Source organism: Salvelinus sp. IW2-2015, linkage group LG15, assembly GCF_002910315.2.
Source record: "Salvelinus sp. IW2-2015 linkage group LG15, ASM291031v2, whole genome shotgun sequence".
NCBI classification, from domain to species: domain Eukaryota; kingdom Metazoa; phylum Chordata; class Actinopteri; order Salmoniformes; family Salmonidae; genus Salvelinus; species Salvelinus sp. IW2-2015.
The window spans coordinates 45,005,756-45,024,897 of NC_036855.1; the positions used below are offsets into that span (position 1 = coordinate 45,005,756).

General features: G+C 41.2%; 1 protein-coding gene across 2 annotated transcripts in view; it reads left to right on the plus strand.

Annotated features, from left to right (window-relative positions):
- Positions 1-236: 236 nt before the first annotated feature.
- The window catches only part of cep120 (centrosomal protein 120), a 67,460-nt gene continuing 48,554 nt past the window's right edge, over positions 237-19,142 (plus strand). Inside the window, exons 1-5 of one of the 2 annotated variants that reach the window (XM_024001927.2) lie at positions 237-1,109; positions 1,528-1,684; positions 1,861-1,975; positions 10,565-10,709; positions 14,052-14,200. In XM_024001927.2, coding sequence (XP_023857695.1) covers positions 1,061-1,109; positions 1,528-1,684; positions 1,861-1,975; positions 10,565-10,709; positions 14,052-14,200 — 615 coding nt within the window. In that variant the 5' untranslated portion in view covers positions 237-1,060. The remainder of the gene's footprint in view (positions 1,110-1,527; positions 1,685-1,860; positions 1,976-10,564; positions 10,710-14,051; positions 14,201-19,142) is intronic. The other variant, XM_024001929.2, reaches the window with a different exon arrangement.

Consider the following 19,142-nt stretch of genomic DNA (forward strand, 5'->3'; position numbering starts at 1 on the left):
CATGCATCACATTTCTTTTTTGCCCCACCAAGATTTACATACTAAAATCGCCACTGCCTATATCTCAATTTATTATTGAGGTAAATCTATTTCGCACCACCAGCGGGATTCCCTTCAGGCTCAACAAGCTGGTGAAGCGAGCCAATCAGAAGAGGCTTTACCAGCGCTGTGAACTGACCAATCAGCGAAGCGGAGTAGCAGCAAATTCTGTGGGCAGTTTTAGTTTCAACTAATTTATGCCCGATGTCCACAAGTTGAATATATCCGTCCTTGATGCACKTGTGTCTCGTAAGGMTGCAGAAAGGTTTGCAGCATTGATAAGGTCATTTTCGCTGTCTCTGGGTTCTCTGCCGTGTTCGACCAAAGCGTCGATTGCTACCGGGATCTCCATGCTAAAAATGTTGCATGGAGACACATTGCCAATATGATTGGATTACCTGGTTAGTTGAATGTGAAAGAATTAGCTGGAAAGTGGAAGATAGGTGCTGGCAATTAGCTAAACGATCTAGCAAAGTGGTTAGCTTTGTAGTTAGATAGTTGGCTTGACTGTTTTATGAACGTCTGTTTGTAACAACGCACGAGTTGAAAATACGGAATTCTTGCGGTATACAGAACGCACCGCAGCATCACCAACCCAGCGTTGCGGACTGCTTCATTAACAATAAGACTTCAGCCGGAACACAAATAGTTTGTGCAACTTCTGGACATGAGGCTTTATGCGATTCTGCAAATGTAACGAAACAGGAGGACCTACCTAAATGTGTCCAATATAAACTGTCGTTTTCGTTCCAAAACGTTTTCCGTTTGGAGTAAACGGTTACTACAGACAACGTTTTGCAACAGAATCGGCGTAATGAATAAACCCGAGGTCTCATTCGACACTTCCGATTTTGAACGAAAGGGGTGGCGGCAAATAATAACAACAAAGCGGGGTATGCAACGGGCAGACAGACTCCCTGGTGAAACATATTTCTGACAGTCATTGCTAGATAAGTCTAGCAAGACAACCAGAAACACGTTGTTAAAAAATAAAGCTAGCTAGCCAGTCTAACTTACACAAATGGCATCGAAGACCGACCAACTTCTCATCGTGGTGTCCATTCTTGAAGGTAACGTTTGGTCAAAGTCAATCCGTTTTGTGTTTTCTTTATTTACTAGGCTAGTTATCTAACATTAGTACTAACATATTTACTAAGCGTATGTATTGTAGCTAACGTCAGCCCAAAGATACTGGTAGCTAGCTAGCTCTTTTTCTCACTTTTGTTTCTGCAACGTTAACGTAGCTAACTAACGTTAGCTAGTTAGCTATCTTGTAACTTTAGTTAGCGAGCACATTACGGTAATGTTTAGTTAACGTCAGCTAGTTAACTGTTAAATCTAGCTAGCTACGTTTTGCTAGCTGATAAGCTTCTTATTGAAATGGTTGGTTAGATGGCTCGCCATGGTGTACATTTAGCTAAGCACATTCTTATATGCCACATAGAAGCTACAAGCATGTCTGTTTGAAATATGTTTTGCTCGACCCAGGTCGTCAATTCCCAAAGAGCCAGCGCCACAACCTTATAGTACATGCAAAGTTTGATGGAGAGCAGTTGGCTACAGACCCTGTTGATCACAAGGAGCAGCCTCAGTTCTGCACAGAGTTGGCCTGGGAACTTGATCGCAGGACCTTGCACCAGCACAGGTCATTCATAACTACATACGTTCTCTCTAGATACTATTGATGCCTAGTTACTTAATTTTACTTTCATGATGGTTAATTTCCCTGCAGTTATGCACTTTGATTGCTGATGCACTAGGCTACTACTAGTACACATGCATGCAACTGAAGATTGTAATGTCAATGTTCTGTACCCCCAGACTCCAGCGCACACCCATCAAACTACAGTGCTATGCTGTTGATACAACCACATCTGTGAAAGAGTGTGTTGGATATATTATTCTTGATTTAAGATCTGTGCAAGAAATCAAACAGGTGAGCTCCTCCGGTGTTCTCTGAATATTGCTATTCTGCAATTCAAGATGTTCGCTATCAATGTGATACCGGCTTTTTGCTAATTACGTTTCATACATTGAAGATAAGTTAAAATTGTATCTGTCACATGCTTCGTCAACAACAGGTGTAGACTAACAGTGAAGTGCCTACTCATGGGTCCTTTTCGAACTATGCAGAGTTTAATAAATAGAAATAGTGAMTTGAGGACTAAATACACAGACAATAACGAGTAAATGTAACATGACTGTATACAGGGAGTACCAGTACCGAGTCGATGTGTAGGGGTAAAAGGTAATTGAGGTAGCTATAGGTATGGGGTAAGTGAGTAGGAAACAGGATTGATAATAGACAGGAGCAACGTATGTGGTGTGTGTATGGTGTCAGTATGCATATGTGTTAGGATGTGAGTGTGTGGGTAGAGTCCAGTCTGTGTTCCTAGTCAGTGCAAAAGACGGTAAGTCCAGGTAGCCATTTGATTAGCTATTTAGCAGTCTTGTTTAGTAGTCTTATGGCTTGAGGTTAGAAGCTTTTCAGGGTCCTGTTGGATCCAGACTTTGTGCACTGGTACAGCTTGTCGTGCGGTAGCTTGGATGACTGATGTCTTGGACACTTTTTTTGGGCCTTCATCTGACACCACCTGGTGTAGAGGTCCTGGATGGCAGGGAGCTTGGCCTTAGTGATATACTGGGCTGTGCTCCGTACCCTCTATAGTAGAGGTCAACCGATTAATCGGAATGGCTGATTAATTGGGGCCGATTTCAAGTTTTCATAACAATCGGTAATCAGCATTTTTGGACACCGATTGTGGCCGATTACATTGCACTCCACGAGGAGACTGCGTGGCATGCTGACTACCTGTTATTCGAGTGCAGCAAGGAGCCAAGGTAAGGTGCTTGCTAGCATTAAACTTATCTTATGAAAAACAATCTATCTTAACATAATCACTAGTTAACTCAGTCCTTCTCAGATAGTGGGGCGCGCCTCGGAGCGATGCGCGTGTGACCCCGGGGAACATGCTTTTTTTGCCGCAGGGAGTAGTTTTTTTTTGCACCGAACAAGAGCACGCAGCACAGAGCAGGAGATATGAAGTGCAGATAACAAACCCTTAAGAGACACCATGGAAAAATATTTAACAGGGATGAAAAGAAAGAYGGAGATGAGACAAATGTAAGTCTCCCGAAAGCTAAGACCAGGAAATATGACTTCCTACTTCCTAAGACGAGGAAGTATGTAGCGCTTGGCTTCACTGTGACTACGGTGGGAGACGAGGAAAGACCGGTATGTTTACTGTGTCTAAAAATGTTGACAGCATGAAGCCAAATAAATTAAGGCGTCACTTAAAGACATTACACCCCAATCACGCTGATAAGCCGCTTGAGTTTTTTCAGCGAAAACGTGCCGAATATTGCTAACAATCGTCCCGCTTTGTGAATGCTACTTCAGTAAACCAGCGAGCACTGTTAGCATCATATAAGGTGGCGTACCAAATTGCTCAGTGCAAAAAACCCCACTCCATAGCAGAGGAGCTGATACTGCCTGCAGCATTAGACATGGTCTCTGTCATGCTGGATGACGCAAGTGCTGCAAAAATAAAAACTATCCCTCTGTCCAATGACACTGTCGCCAGRCGTATAAATTACATTGCTAACGATGAGAACAGCTGGTAGATAAACTCAAAGACAAACGTTTTGCCTTACAGTTTGATGAAGCAACTGACAGCAACAAAGACTGTTTGTTTATCACTTATGTACGTTTTGACATGACAAACTCCCTGTGTGAGGATCTACTTTTCTGTAAATATGTCAGAGACAGAGCCACAGCTGAAGAGCTATTCAAAATGCTGGACTGCTTCCTGACTGAGAATGGGCTAAAGTGGGAGAACTGCATTGGTGTTTGCAGTGATGGTGCACAGACCATGTCAGGGATGAGAAAAGGACTTCGGGCACTCATCAAGAAGGCCTCACCTAATGCTGAGTGGACACACTGTGTTATACACAGAGAAGCATTGGCATCAAGGCACCTTTCCTCTGAATTAAGTGAGGTTATGACTGACATTGTAGGTGTAGTCAATTTTATAAAGACCAGACCACTAAAAACAAGAGTCTTCTCTGCTATCTGTGAGATGGGAGCTGAACATCAAGCTGTGCTGTTTCACAGTGAAGCAAGGTGGCTGTAACGAGGAAAAGTCTTGTCCCGAGTTTGAGCTCAGAGAGCAGATAAGAATGTTTTCGGAGCAGGAGCACAAGTATGACCTCGCAGAAAAATTTAGTGATGAGAACTTCCTGGCAACTGGCCTACCTGAGTGACATATTTGGAAAGCTAAATGAACTAAATCTACAGCTTCAAGGGAAAGATAAACACCTCCCTCAGGTCACAGACAAGATCAGCTCTTTCACTCGAAAGCTTGCAATGTGGGGCAGGCGACTTGATGAAGGAAATACTGATTCATTCGAGAAYCTGCATGAATTTGTTGACACTACTGACTATGATGCCACCTCAGTGATTCCATATATTAAGGAGCATATTTTATCACTGATGGGATTCTTTAAAAAGTTCTTCCCTGAAAACAGTTCCCAATATGACTGGGTGAGAGATCCTTTCAATGCACCAGCTTCAACTGGTTTCAGCTCTGCAGAGGAGGACCAGTTCATTGATATGACGTCTGACTCCACATTGAGACTGAGGTTCACATCACAGACACTGAGTGAATTCTGGCTGTATCCACAGTATCCACACAAGAAGGCCATGGGCATTCTTCTTCCTTCTTCAACATCTTATCTTTGTGAGACTGGCTTCTCTGCTATTGCTGCACTGAAGACCAAGTACAGGTCCCAGCTAAACATTGAGCAGGAGCTGAGAGTTGCAGGAGCTGAGAGTTGCAGTATCATGCTTCAAACCCCGCTTCGAAAAGCTGTGCTCTGCAAAACGTGCTCATTGTAGCCATTAATCCTGACTTCCTCATTTTGATTAAAGAAAAATCAGCACAAATTGTTTTATTCGTTTTTGTTTTATAGGTCAAAGTGTTTCATATATTGTGCTCCTTAATTAATGTTAATGTTGCTGATCAATTTGAATGTATTATTATTTATTGATTATATTTAATTWAATTTTTCAGTATCAAATGGTCAAAAAATGTTTACAGTTTAAATAAGGCTAGAMTTTTTTTACATTTCAGGAAAATTGATGCACTTTAATTATTTTCTGTTACAGACTAAAAAACAATGTTAATAAAGTTATTCTTTGTAAGTTGATCTATTTCTTTTTTSTTTTTTTGTTTTCTTTAATGTTAATAAGGATACAATGTTATGCAGAGGTGTACTTATAACAATTTTATAGACAAATGATACWATTTACAGTCGCGGCGGAGAGTTGGGGGGCGCGAAATGTTTACTTCTTCCTAGAAAATAGAGAAGCACTGAGTTAACTACACATGGTTGATATTACTAGTTTATCTAGCTTGTCCTGCGTTGCATATAATAGATGCGGTGCCTGTTAATTTATCATTGAATCACAGCCTACTTTGCCAAACAGGTGATTTAACAAGCGCATTTGCGGAAAAAGCACTGTTGTTGCACCAATGTGTACCTAACCATAAACATCAATGCCTTTTCTTAAAATTGATACACAATTATATATTTTTAAACCTGCATATTTAGTTAATATTGCCTGCTAACATGAATTTCTTTTAAATAGGGAAATTGTCACTTCTCTTGCGTTCTGTGCAAGCAGAGTCAGGGTAAATGCAGCAGTTTGGGCCGCCTGGCTCGTTGCGAACTGTGTGAAGACCATTTCTTCCTAACCAAGACCGTAATTAATTTGCCAGAATTGTACGTAATTATGACATAATATTGAAGATTGTACAATGTAACAGCAATATTTAGACTTAGGGATGCCACCCGTTAGATAAAATACGGAATGGTTCCGTATTTCACTGAAAGAATAAAYGTTTTGTTTTCGAAATGATAGTTTCCGGGTTTGACCATATTAATGACCCAAGGCTCGTATTTCTGTGTGTTATTATTTTMTAATTAAGTCTATGATTTGATCGAGCAGTCTGACTGAGCGGTGGTAGGCAGCAGCAGGCTCGGAAGCATTAATTCAAACAGCACTTTCCTGCATTTGCCAGCAGCTCTTCGCTGTGCTTCAAGCATTGCGCTGTTTATGACTTCAAGCCTATCAACTCCCGAGATTAGGCTGGCAATACTAAAGTACCTATTAGAACATCCAATTGTCAAAGGTATATGAAATACAAATGGTATAGAGAGAAATAGTCCTATAACTACAACCTAAAACCTCTTACCTGGGAATATTGAAGACTCACGTTAAAAGGAACCACTAGCTTTCATATGGTCTGAGCAAGGAACTTAAACGATAGCTTTTTTACATGGCACATTGTTGCGTCAAACAGAACACTCAAAACATGAGCACTTTTACTTTCTTCTCCAACACTTTGTTTTTGCATTATTTAAACCAAATTGAACATGTTTCATTATTTATTTGAGGCTAAATTTATTTTATTGATGTATTATATTAAGTTAAAATAAGTGTTCATTCAGTATTGTTGTAATTGTCATTATTACAAATCGTCCGATTAATCGGTATCAGTTGTTTTTGGTCCGCCAATAATCGGTATCGGTGTTGAAAAATCATAATCGGTCGACTCTATAGTGCCTTGCGGTTGGGTGCTTTGCAGTTGCTGTACGTGATGCAGCCTGTCAAGATGCTCTCAATGTTGCAGCTGTAGAACTTTTTGAAGATCTGAAGGCCCATGCCAAAGGGGGAAGTTACTCTGACGTGCCCTCTTCACAACTGTCTGGGTGTGTGTGAACCATGTTAATTCCTTAGTGATGTGGACACCGACGAACTTGAAGCTCTCGATCCGCTCCACTACAGCCCCATCGATATGGGTGGGGGCGTGCTCGCCCCTCTGTTTTCTGTAGACCACGATCAGCTTCTTTTGTCTTCCTGACGTTGAGGGAGTGGTTGTTGTCCTGGCACCAGATCTTATGTCTGAAGAATGTACAAAGTTAGCTTGAACTCTTGAAAGTCTGTATTTTGACAATGTCACATAACATACTGTATGTGGATTCAGAAAGTATTCAGACCCCTTGACTTTTCCCCCACATTTTGTTACATTACAACCTTTATTCTAAAATGTTTTTTCCCCTCTTTTCAATCTACACATAATACCCCATAATGACAAAGCAAAAACAGGTTTTTAGAAATTGTAGCAAATTTATAAAAAAATCTGAAATATCACATTTACATAAGTATTCAGACCCTTTACTCAGTACTTTGTTGAAGCACCTTCGGCAGTGATTACAGCCTARAGTCTTCTTTGGTATGACGCTACAAGCTTGGCACACCTGTATTTAGGGAGTTTCTCCCATTCTCTGCAGATCCTTTCAAGCTCTGTCAGGTTGGATGGGGAGCGTCGCTGCACAGCTATTCTCAGGTCTCTTCAGAGATGTTCGATCGAGTTCAWGTCCAGGCTTTGGCTGGGCTACTCAAGGACATTGAGACTTGTCTCGAAGCCACTCATGCGTTGTCTTGGCTGTGTGCTTCGGGTCGTTGTCCTGTTGGGAGGTGAACCTACCGTCTGAGGTTCTGAGTTCTCTGGAGCAGGTTTTCATAAAGGATTTCTCTACTTTGCTCCGTTCATCTTTCCCTTGATCCTGACTGGTCTCCCAGTCCCTGCCACTGAAAAACATCCCCACRGCATGATGCTGCTCCCATCATGCTTCACGGTCGGGATGGTGCTAGGTGTGTTCCAGACGTGACGCTTAGCATTCAGGCCAAATAGTTCAATCTTTGTTTCATCAGACCAGAGAATCTTGTTTCTCATAGACAGAGTCCTTTAGGTGCCTTTTGGAAAACTCCAAGCGGGCTGTCATGTTCCTTTTACTGAGGAGTGGCTTCTGTTTGGCCACTCTACCATAGAGGCCTGATTTAGTGGAGTGGTGCAGATATGGTTGTCCTTCTGGAAGGTTCTCCCATCTCCACAGAGGAACTCTGGAGCTCTGTCAGAGTGACCATCTGGTTCTTGGTTACCTCCCTGACCAAGGCCCTTCTCCCTCGATTGCTCAGAGCAAACATTTTCCATTTAAGGATGATGGAGGTCAYTTTGTTCTTGGGGACCTTCAATTCTGCCCAAAAAATGTTGGTACCTTTCCCCAGATCTGTGCCTCGACAAAATAATTTCTCTGAGCTCTACGGACAATTCCTTCGACCTCATGGCTTGGTTTTTGCTCTGACATGCACTGCCAACTGTGGGACCTTTTTATATAGAGCGGTGTGTGCCTTTCCAAATCATGTCCAATCAATTGATTACATCACAGGTGGACTTAAATCGAGTTGTAGAAACCTCAAGGATGATCAATGGAAACAGAATGCACCTGAGCTCAATTTTGTGTSTCATAGCAAATAGTCTGAATACTTGTGTAAAGATGTTACTTTTTTTACATTTTCAAAATTGTTTCTACCTGTTTTCGCTTTGTCATAATGGGGTATTGTGTGTAGATTGCTGAGAAATGTTATATTTAATACATTACAGCCTTAATTCTAAAATGTGGGAAAAGTTGAGGGGTCTGAATACTTTCCCGACTGCACTGTGTGAGATGTACAGTACCAGTCAATTAAAAAAAAAAATGTACTTTTTCCTACATTGTAGAATAATAGTGAAGACATCGAAACTATGAAATAACACATGGAATTGTGTAGTAACCCAAAAAGTGTTTAACATCAATGTTTTATATCCTTTGCCTTGAGGACAGCTTTGCACACTTGGCATCTTCTCAACCAGCTTCATGAGGTAGTCACCTGGAATGTATTTCAATTAACAGGTGTGCCTTGTTAAAAGTTAATTTGTGGAATTTCTTTCCTCAATGCGTTTGAGTCAATCAGTTGTGACAAGGAAGGTTTGGTATACAGAAGATAGCCCTATTTGGTAATTGACAAAGTCCATATTATGGCAAGAACTGCTCAAATAAGCAAAGAGAAGTGACAGTCCATCATTACTTTAAGACATGAAGCTCACTCAATCTGGAAAATGTCAAGAACTTTGAATGTTTCTTCAAGTGCAGTCACGAAAACCATCAAGCGCTATGATGAAACTGGCTCTAATGAGGACTGCCACAGAAAAGGAAGACCCACAGTTCATTAGAGTTAACTGCACCTCAAATTGCAGCCCAAGTAAATGTTTGACAGAGTTCAAGGGCGACAGCGTAGCCTAGTGGGGCGGCAGCGTAGCCTAGTGGTTAAAGCGTTGGACTAGTAACCGAAAGGTTGCAAGTTCAAATCCCCGAGCTGAGAAGGTACAGATCTGTCGTTCTTTCCCTGAACAAGGCAGTTAACCCACTGTTCCTAGGCCATCATTGAAAATAAGAATTTGTTCTTAACTGACCTGCCTAGTTAAATAAAGGTAAWWTAAAAAATAAAAAGACGCATGTCAACATCAACTGTTCTGAGGGGACTGCGTGAGTCAGGCCTTCATGGTTGAATTGCTGCAGAGAAACCACTATTAACGGACACCAATAAGAAGAGACTTGCTTGGGCCAAGAAACACAAGCAATGGACATTAGACTGGTTGAAATCTGTCCTTTGGCCTGGAGTCCAAATTTGAGATTTTTGGTTCCAACCGCTGTGTCTTTTGTGAAACGCAAAGTAGGGTTGTCCTTTGCTGGTGACACTGATTTATTTAGAGTTCAAGGCACACTTAACCAGCATGGCTACCATAGTATTCTGCAGCGATACTCCATCCCATCTGGTTTAGGCTTAGTGGGACTATCATTTGTTTTTCTTCCACTCCCAATGAAATTACATGTCAAAGGCCAGTGTGTATTTGGACAAATGTTCAAAACAGGGAGTAAGACCAAGCTAACCTCACATTGTGTGTACAGACAAACAGTCAAAGACATGAGAATCTATCCCTGCATTGTATCTAGCCTACGTGCCCACAACCCCTGGGTGGATGTCTGAGCAGTAGCTAAGCTACCATTTTAGTCAGGCCTTGAATCAAACAGATAAAAACACATGAGTGTGCTTGCATACACAGATGCTCTACACAAAAACACCTTCAGGCTGTGTAAGGGCTTTTTGACCAAGAAGGAGAGTGATGGAGTGCTGCATCAGATGACCTGGCCTCCATAATCACCAATTTGAGATGGTTTGGGATGAGTTGTACCGCAGAGTGAAGGAAAAGCAGCCAACAATTGCCCAGCAAATGTGGGAACTCCTTCAACTGTTGGAAAAGCATTCCAGGTGAAGCTGGTTGAGAGAATGCCAAGAGTGCAAAGCTGTCATCAAGGCAAAGGGTGGCTACTTTGAAGAATCAAAAATATATTTTGATTTAACACTTTTTCGGTTACCTAGCGATTACATATGTAATTTCATAGTTTTGATGTCACTATTATTCTACAATGTATCCAAACTTTTGACTGGTACTGTCTATCTGTTTGTTTTTGTTTTTTGTGCCAGCACAATTTCACACAGTGAAATTCCTGTACATACAAATGTATTTGACGGAAAAAAAAAGTGATTCTGATGAGACTTGTTTCATTGTGTCACCAGGCTCCTAAATGGTATCCCTTACTAAGCAGCAAGTACACCAAGTTGAAGCCAGCCATTCTGCTCACCATTGCACTGGAGAATGACACCAAACAAACAGAGCTGTCACTAGAACGATTCAAGGCCAAAAAAGCACCACCAAGACAAGGTGAGGAGTGTCTTCATAGGATGTGTCCCAAATGACACTCTTTTCCCTACATGGTGCACTATATAGGGAATTGGGTGCCATTTGGGATGCACCCATACAGTGCCTTGCAAAAGTATTCACCACCCAAGGCATTTTTCCTATTTTGTTGCCTTACAACCTGGAATTGATATTTGGGGGGTTTGTATCATTTGATTTACACAACATGCCTACCACTTTGAAGATGTAAAATATTTGTTGTGAAACAAATAAGACACAAACTGAACTTGCATAACTATTCACCCCCCCAAAGTCAATACTTTGTAGAACCACCCTTTGCAGCAATTACAGCTGCAAGTCTCTTGGGGTATGTCTTTATAAGCTTGGCACATCAAGCCACTGGGATTTTTGCCCGTTCTTCAAGGCAAATCTGTTCCAGCTCCTTGAAGTAGGATGGGTTCTGCTGGTGTACAGCAATCTTTAAGTCATACCACAGATTCTCAATTGGATTGAAGTCTTGGCTTTGACTAGGCCATTCCAAGACATTTAAATGTTTCTCCTTAAACCACTCGCGTGTTGCTTTAGCAGTATGCTTAGGGTCAATGTCCTACTGGAAGGTCTCATATCTCTGGAAGACTGAAACCGGTTTCCATCAAGAAATTCCCTGTATTTAGTGCCATCCATCATTCCTTCTATTCTGATCAGTTTCCCAGTCCCTGCCGATGGAAAAACATCCCCACGGCATGATGCTGCCACCACCATGCTTCACTGTGGGGATGGTGTTCTCAGGGTTATGAGAGGTGTTGGGTTTGCACCAGACATACCATTTTCTTCATGGCCAAAAAGCTATATTTTAGACTCATCTGACCAGAGTACCTTCTTCCATATGTTTGAGAAGTCTCCCGCATTCCTTTTGGCGAATGCCAAACGTGTTTGCTTATTTTTTTCTTTAAGCGATGGCTTTTTTTCTGGACACTCTTCCGTAAAGCCCAGCTCTGTGGCGTATACGGCTTAAAGTGTTCTTATGGACAGATGCTCCAATCTCTGCTGTGGAGCTTTGCAGCTCTTTCAGGGTTATCTTTGGTCTCTTTGTCTCTCTGATGAATGCCCTCCTTGCCTGGTCTAAGTTTTAGCGAGCGACCCTCTCTTGGCAGGTTTGTTGTCATATTCTTTCCATTAAATTTTTTTATGGATTTAATGGTGCTCTGTGGGATGTTCAAAGTTTTGGATATTTTTTTATAACCCTGATCTGTACTTCTCCACTTTGTCCCTGACCTGTTTGGAGTACTGCTTGTTCTTCATGGTGCCGCTTGCTTGGTGGTACCCCTTGCTTACTGGTGTTGCAGCCTGGGGCCTTTCTGAACAGGTGTGTGTGTGTGTGTGTGTATACAGTGGGGAGAACAAGTATTTGATACACTGGCCGATTTTGCAGGGTTTCCTACTTACAAAGCATGTAGAGGTCTGTAATTTTTATCATAGGTACACTTCAACTGTGAGAGATGGAATCTAAAACAAAAATCCGAAAATCACATTTGTATGATTTTTAAGTAATTCATTTGCATTTTATTGCATGACATAAGTATTTGATCAGCTACCAACCAGTAAGAATTCCGGCTCTCACAGACCTGTTAGTTTTTCTTTAAGAAGCCCTCCTGTTCTCCACTCATTACCTGTATTAACTGCACCTGTTTGAACTCGTTACCTTTTATAAAAGACACCTGTACACACTCAGTCAAACAGATTCCAACCTCTCCACAATGGCCAAGACCAGAGAGCTGCGTAAGGACATCAGGGATAAAATTATAGACCTGCACAAGGCTGGGATGGGCTACAGGACAATAGGCAAGCAGCTTGGTGAGAAGCAACAACTGTTGGCGCAATTATTAGAAAATGGAAGAAGTTCAAGATGACGGTCAATCTGGCTGGGGCTCGATGCAAGATCTCACCTCGTGGGGCATCAATGAGCATGAGGAAGGTGAGGGATCAGCCCGAAATACACGGCAGGACCTGGTTAATGACCTGAAGAGAGCTGGACCACAGTCTCAAAGAAAACCATTAGTAACACACTACGCTGTCATGGATTAAAATCCTGCAGCGCACGCAAGGTCCCCCTGCTCAAGCCAGCGCATGTCCAGGCCCGTCTAAAGTTTGCCAATGACCATCTGGATGATCCAGAGGAGGAATGGGAGACGGTCATGTGGTCTGATGAGACAAAAATAGAGCCTTTGGTCTAAACTCCACTCGCCGTGTTTGGAGGAAGAAGAAGGATGAGTACAACCCCAAGAACGCCATCCCAACCGTGAAGCATGGAGGTGGAAACATCATTCTTTGGGGATGCTTTTCTGCGAAGGGGACAGGACGACTGCACCGTATTGAGGGGAGGATGGATGGGGCCATGTATCGCGAGATCTTGGCCAACAACCTTCTTCCCTCAGTAAGAGCATTGAAGATGGGTCGTGGCTGGGTCTTCCAGCATGACGACCCGAAACACACAGCCAGGGCAACTAAGGAGTGGCTCCGTAAGAAGCATCTCAAGGTCCTGGAGTGGCCTAGCCAGTCTCCAGACCCGAACCCAATAGAAAATCTTTGGAGGAGCTGAAAGTCCGTATTGCCCAGCGACAGCCCCGAAACCTGAAGGATCTGGAGAAGGTCTGTAGGAGGAGTGGGCCAAAATCCCTGCTGCAGTGTGTGCAAACCTGGTCAAGAACTACAGGAAACGTATGATCTCTGTAATTGCAAACAAAGGTTTCTGTACCAAATATTAAGTTCTGCTTTTCTGATGTATCAAATACTTATGTCATGCAATAAAATGCAATCATACAAATGTGATTTTCTGGATTTTTTAGATTCCGTCTCTCACAGTTGAAGTGTACCTATGATAAAAATTACAGACCTCTACATGCTTTGTAAGTAGGAAAACCTGCAAAATCGGCAGTGTATCAAATACTTGTTCTCCCCACTGTATATATCTACTGAGATCATGTGACACTTAAATAAAAGTCCACCTGTGTGCAATCTAACTAATTATGTGACTTCTGAAGGTAATTGGTTGCACCAGATCTTATTTAGGGGCTTCAAAGCAAAGAGGGTGAATACATATGCACGCACCACTTTTCAGTTTTAAATTTTTTAAAGTTTTTTTCCATTTCACACAAAACAGTTCAAATTGGTGAGGTATGTCCATTACATGAAGTCTAAATAAAAATCGATTTAAATTACAGGTTTTAATACAACAAAATAGGAAAAACACCAAGGTGGATGAATAATTTTGCAAGACACTGTAGATTAGTTTTAATATATTACTTGAACACGTTTGGGAGATTAGGCTGTATTTGGTGTTTTAACAACTGTCACCTGTTTTTGTAGGTTCTCCTGTGTTAAGTAACCTTTTGCCAGAGAAACTAGAGGCTGTTCTGAAAGAGGATGAAGGATATCACCAGATTGGACATCAGGATTATTGCACTGACTTGTTTGTTTTGTCTGTTACTGTGGCCTTTGCTACCAAGCTTGAACAGGTAAAGTGCTTCTTCACAAGCATTGTGTAAACATATATGTATTAGTAACTTTTCAATAGCTAGGTTTCCATCCAGTTGGCAACAGATTTTCATGTAAATATTCTATAATCCGCATAAAAACAGAAWGCACATTTTCCCACCAGAGATGTTTCCATCAAATTTACTTGTTGCTGTGCGTGATGGTGTAGTGCACATAAAAATACATTTTGTGGTTAAATTATCATGTATCAAATAAAAATACAAGTTAAATAGGTTTCCATCACATTTTCAACTACTGATGGTTTCGCACAAAAATGTTTGCTTTATAGACTGAGTGTGCGCACTCTGGTATTGGCATGTGCGCTCTAGCCACCAGCGCTATCTGCGTGCTGTTGGCTTTAGCACATGTATAGCCTACATGATATTATTATTGACAAAGAGCAAGATCATTTCTTTGGTCAAACGGCAGCCAAGCATCGATGATCGTGTCACCAGAATAAGATCCTCGATATTTATTGGAAAGTAGCATCTTAACTTATTTAATCTGTAGCCTAATAAACTGCATTGTTTCCCCGAGTCATAGTGGGAGGACCACACAGGTCATCATGTGACTCCAAGTTTACGTCGATATGATGGWTATGTCAATATTTGCGCATAATAGCTTTTCCACCTGCATATCTCGCAAAAATAATTTTACTGGCACAAAAAGATCACACCGTGTCTAGCATATTTTGTTTTGTCGACATTTGAAAAGTTTCCATCAGGCCGGTCATAAAAAATTGTATTCGACATGTGCTTTACTTGCATAAAAAGGTTTCGCGGAAACCTGGTTAATATAAACTTCCTTTTAATTTGTCTGTCTGCATATTTCAAGACATGCCATATGGCACTGTAGTGAGATACCCAATGGGCTGGACGATTCTATTCTCATCACCAATGTTCCCTCAAATCTTTTGGGGCACTGAGCAAATTTGTCTTATGAGCGGAAACTTGAGAATTTTGTGCAACTTCCGGCGCATGTTTAGAGTGAACACTGAGGTTGAACCCTTACTGTTTTAGACAGTAGCCAATATGCTTTGTATTGTATGATGCAAGAAACCACTTTACAAAATAACATTTAATTATTATTACCATACAGAGAAGTAGACTATGTTGGCTACCCCTCTGCCTATTTGCATATTCAAGCCTGTCTCAAAATACAACACTGCCCCTTAAGATATAAGATTTTTTTTATCTGACTGGTTTTACAAAGACAGCTTGAAATGAAGCGTACATGTTTTGTGCTCTTGTAGGAAGCAGTAACTCCCCATTGCTGACCTATACTTATCTATAACTTGCCTAATAACTCACTAGCAAAGAATATCCACAAATGTGCACACCCAGATCTTAACTGATCTGAAAAGCGCATTCACTCGCAGATGATTGAAAGATCGCTTGTGGGCTACCCCCGCCAATAGAATTCTACTCCGTTGCTCTCTGGCTCTGCCTACAACAAAATCACAAACTAAATCCTGCAAAGTTATATTTGTTTTGGTTTATTGCATTGAAAATGGGCTGATTTTTATATAATGTTCATTCGATCAAAGAAAGTGTTGATCTATGTATTGAAACTAATGGGATGTAGTTCAATCTCTTGCGTCTCTGCAAAGCCTGGCATTTCTTTTGCGCGGTGGCTTAGAGGGAACATTGCTCATCACTCATCTTGAAAAAAATGTATACTAAAAACTTGGAAATCAATCAATGCAGGCACTAGGGATGGGGGTGTGAGCATGCTGGTCTGGRCAGATGAGATTAAGTCGTAGTTTGTGTTTCTGTAARTTGTTCGCATATGCAGTACCTTCAGAAAATATTTATACCTCTTGACTTATTCCATATTTTGTTGTTACACCCTGAATTCAAAATTCATGAAATATATTTTTTTCTCACTCATCTACCCCATAATGACAAAGTGAAACGTGAATATGAAACACAGAAACATCTAATTTACATAACTATTCACACCCCTGAGTCAATAGTTTGTAGAAGCACCATTGGGGTAAGTCTCTAAAAGCTTTCCACATCTGGATTGTGCAATGTTAGCACAATATTATTTTCAAAATTCTTCAAGCTCAGTCAAATTGGTTGTTGATCGTTGCTAGACAACCATTTTTTAGCTCTTTCTCCATAGAATTTCAAGTAGATTTAAGTCAAAACTGTAACTCGGCCACTCAGGAACATTCACTGTCTTCTTGGTTAGCAACTCCAGTGTAGATTTGGGCCTTGTGTTTTAGGTTATTATCCTGCTGAAAGTTGAATTGATCTCCTAGTGTCTGGAGGAAAGCAGACTGAAACTGAAGCAGACAGGTTTTCCTCTATGATTTTGCATGTGCTTAGCTCCATTCGTGTCTTTTTAATCCTAAAACAATTCCCCAGTCCTTAACAATTACAAGCATACGTATAACATGATGCAGCCACCACTATGTTTGAAAATATGGAGGATGGTACTCAGTAATATATTTGGGGCAAGTCCAATACAACAMTTTGTGTTCAGGACAAAAAGTTAATTGGTTTTCCACATTCTTGCAGTATTACGTTAGTGCCTTGTTGCAAACAGGATACATGTTTTGGAATATTTTTATCCTGTACAGGATTCCTTTTCCATCAATTAGGTTAGTATTGTGGAGTAACTACAAAGTTTCCTGAGGATGAATCAACATTCACAGCCATTTAACTATGTAACTGTTTTAAAGTCACTATTGGCCTCTTGGTGAAATCCCTGAGTGGTTTCCTTAATCTCCGGGAACGGATTTAGGAAGGACACCTGTATCTTTTGTAGTAACTTTGTATTGATACACTATCCAAAGTGTAATTACACCATGCTCAAAGGGATATTCAAACTCTTCTTTTTATTTTATTTTGACCCATCTACAAATAGGTGCCCTTTGCGAGGCATTRGAAAACAAACCTCCCTGGTCTTTGGCTGAAACTGTTTGAAATTCACTGTTTGACTAAGGGATCTTACAGATAATTGTTTGTRTGGGGTACACACAGTGCCTAGAGAAAGTATTCAGACCCCTTGACTTTTCCACATTTTGTTACATTACAGCCTTATTCTAAAATGGATTAAATAAAACATTTTCCTCAGCAATCTACTTGCAGTACCCCAGGTTTAGATTTTTTTTGCAAATGTATAAAAAATAATAACATACTTTATTTGCATAGGTATTCAGACCCTTTGCTATGATACTTGAAATTGAGCTCCAGTGCATCCATTTTCCATTGATCATCCTTGATGTTTCTACAACTTGATTGGAGTCCACGTGTGGTAAATTCAATTGATTGGACATGTTTTTTTGTGCGTCAAAGGCACACACCTGTCTATAAGGTCCGACAGTTGACAGTGCATGTCAGAGCAAAAACCAAGCCATGAGGTCGAAGGAATTGTCCATAGAGCACCGAGACAGGATTGTGTCGAGGCACTGATCTGTGGAAAGGTACCAAAAATGTCTGCAACATTGAAGGTTCCTCAAGAACACAGTGGCCTTCATCATTCTTAAATGGAAGAAGTTTCAAACCACCAAGACTTTTCCTAGAGCTGGCCGCCTGGCAAAAATGAGCAAACGGGGGAGAAGGGCCTTGATCAGGGAGGTGACCATGAATGCGCTGGTCACTCTGACAGAGCTCCAGAGTTTCTCTGTGGAGATGGGAGAAACTTCCAGAAGTACAAACATGTCTGCCACACTCCACCAATCAGACCTTTATGGTAAAGAGGCCAGACGGAAGCCACTCCTCAGTAAAAGGCACCTAAAGACTCTCGGACCATGAAAAACAATATCTGGTCTGATGAAAACAAGATTGAACTCTGGTCTAAATGCCAAACTTTACGTCTGTAAGAAACTTGGCACCATCCCTCCGGTGAAGCATGGTGGTGGCAGCTTCATGCTGTTTTTCAGCAGCAGGAACTGGGAGACTAKTCAGGATCGAGGGAAAGATGAGCGAAGCAACGTACAGAGATCCTTGATAAACACCAGCTCCAGAGCCCTCAGGACCTCGGACTGGGGCGTAGGTTCACCTTCCAGTACAACGACCCTAAGAACACAGCCAAGTCAACGTCAGAGTGGCTTCGGCATAAGTCTCTGAATGTTCTTGAGTGGCCCAGCCAGAGCCCGGACTTGAACTCGATCGAGAGACCTGAGAATAGCTGTGCAGCGACGCTCCCCATCCAACCTGACAGAGCTTGAGAAGAATGGGAGAAACTACCCAAATACAGGTGTGCCAAGCTCGTAGCGTCATACCCAGGAAGACTCCAGGCTGTAATCACTGCCAAAGGTGCTTCAACAAAGTACTGAGTAAAGGGTCTGAATACTTATGTTAATGTTTTTTATTTTTTACAAATTTGCACAAATTTAAACAGTTTTTGCTTTGTCATGTGGTATTGTGTGTAGATTGAGTGGGAAACTATTTTAATACATTTTAGAGTAAGACTGTAACGTAACAAAGTTAATGGTTTTGAATGCTTTCCGAATACACTGTGTATACTGTATTCTAGTCCAGGCTCATCCTATTTAACTACTCCTGTACACACCTTTTTCTATTAATTTACTTTCCATGCTGTCTTTACAAACAATCATATATTATGTATGTATGTGTGTGTGTGTTCTGGACTCTGACATTGCTCAATCTGATATTTCTTTATTTTAAAATAAGGGATTTATACGTGTTCAGTATTACTGCACTGTTGAAGTTAAAAATATAAGCATTTCGCTGCACTTGCAATAACATTGCAAAATATGTGTGCGACCAATACATTTTGATTTCAATCATCACTGCTGGAACAATGTGGCAGTGTGGCGATAATTAGGGCCCTCACAGAATCCAGGCATTAAAACAAAATTCATTGATATGACATTTTTTATTGACCTTAAAGGAAAGACCCGCCCAAAAACATTGTTTTGGTATTTGTGTCATTAGTCCATTGTTGACA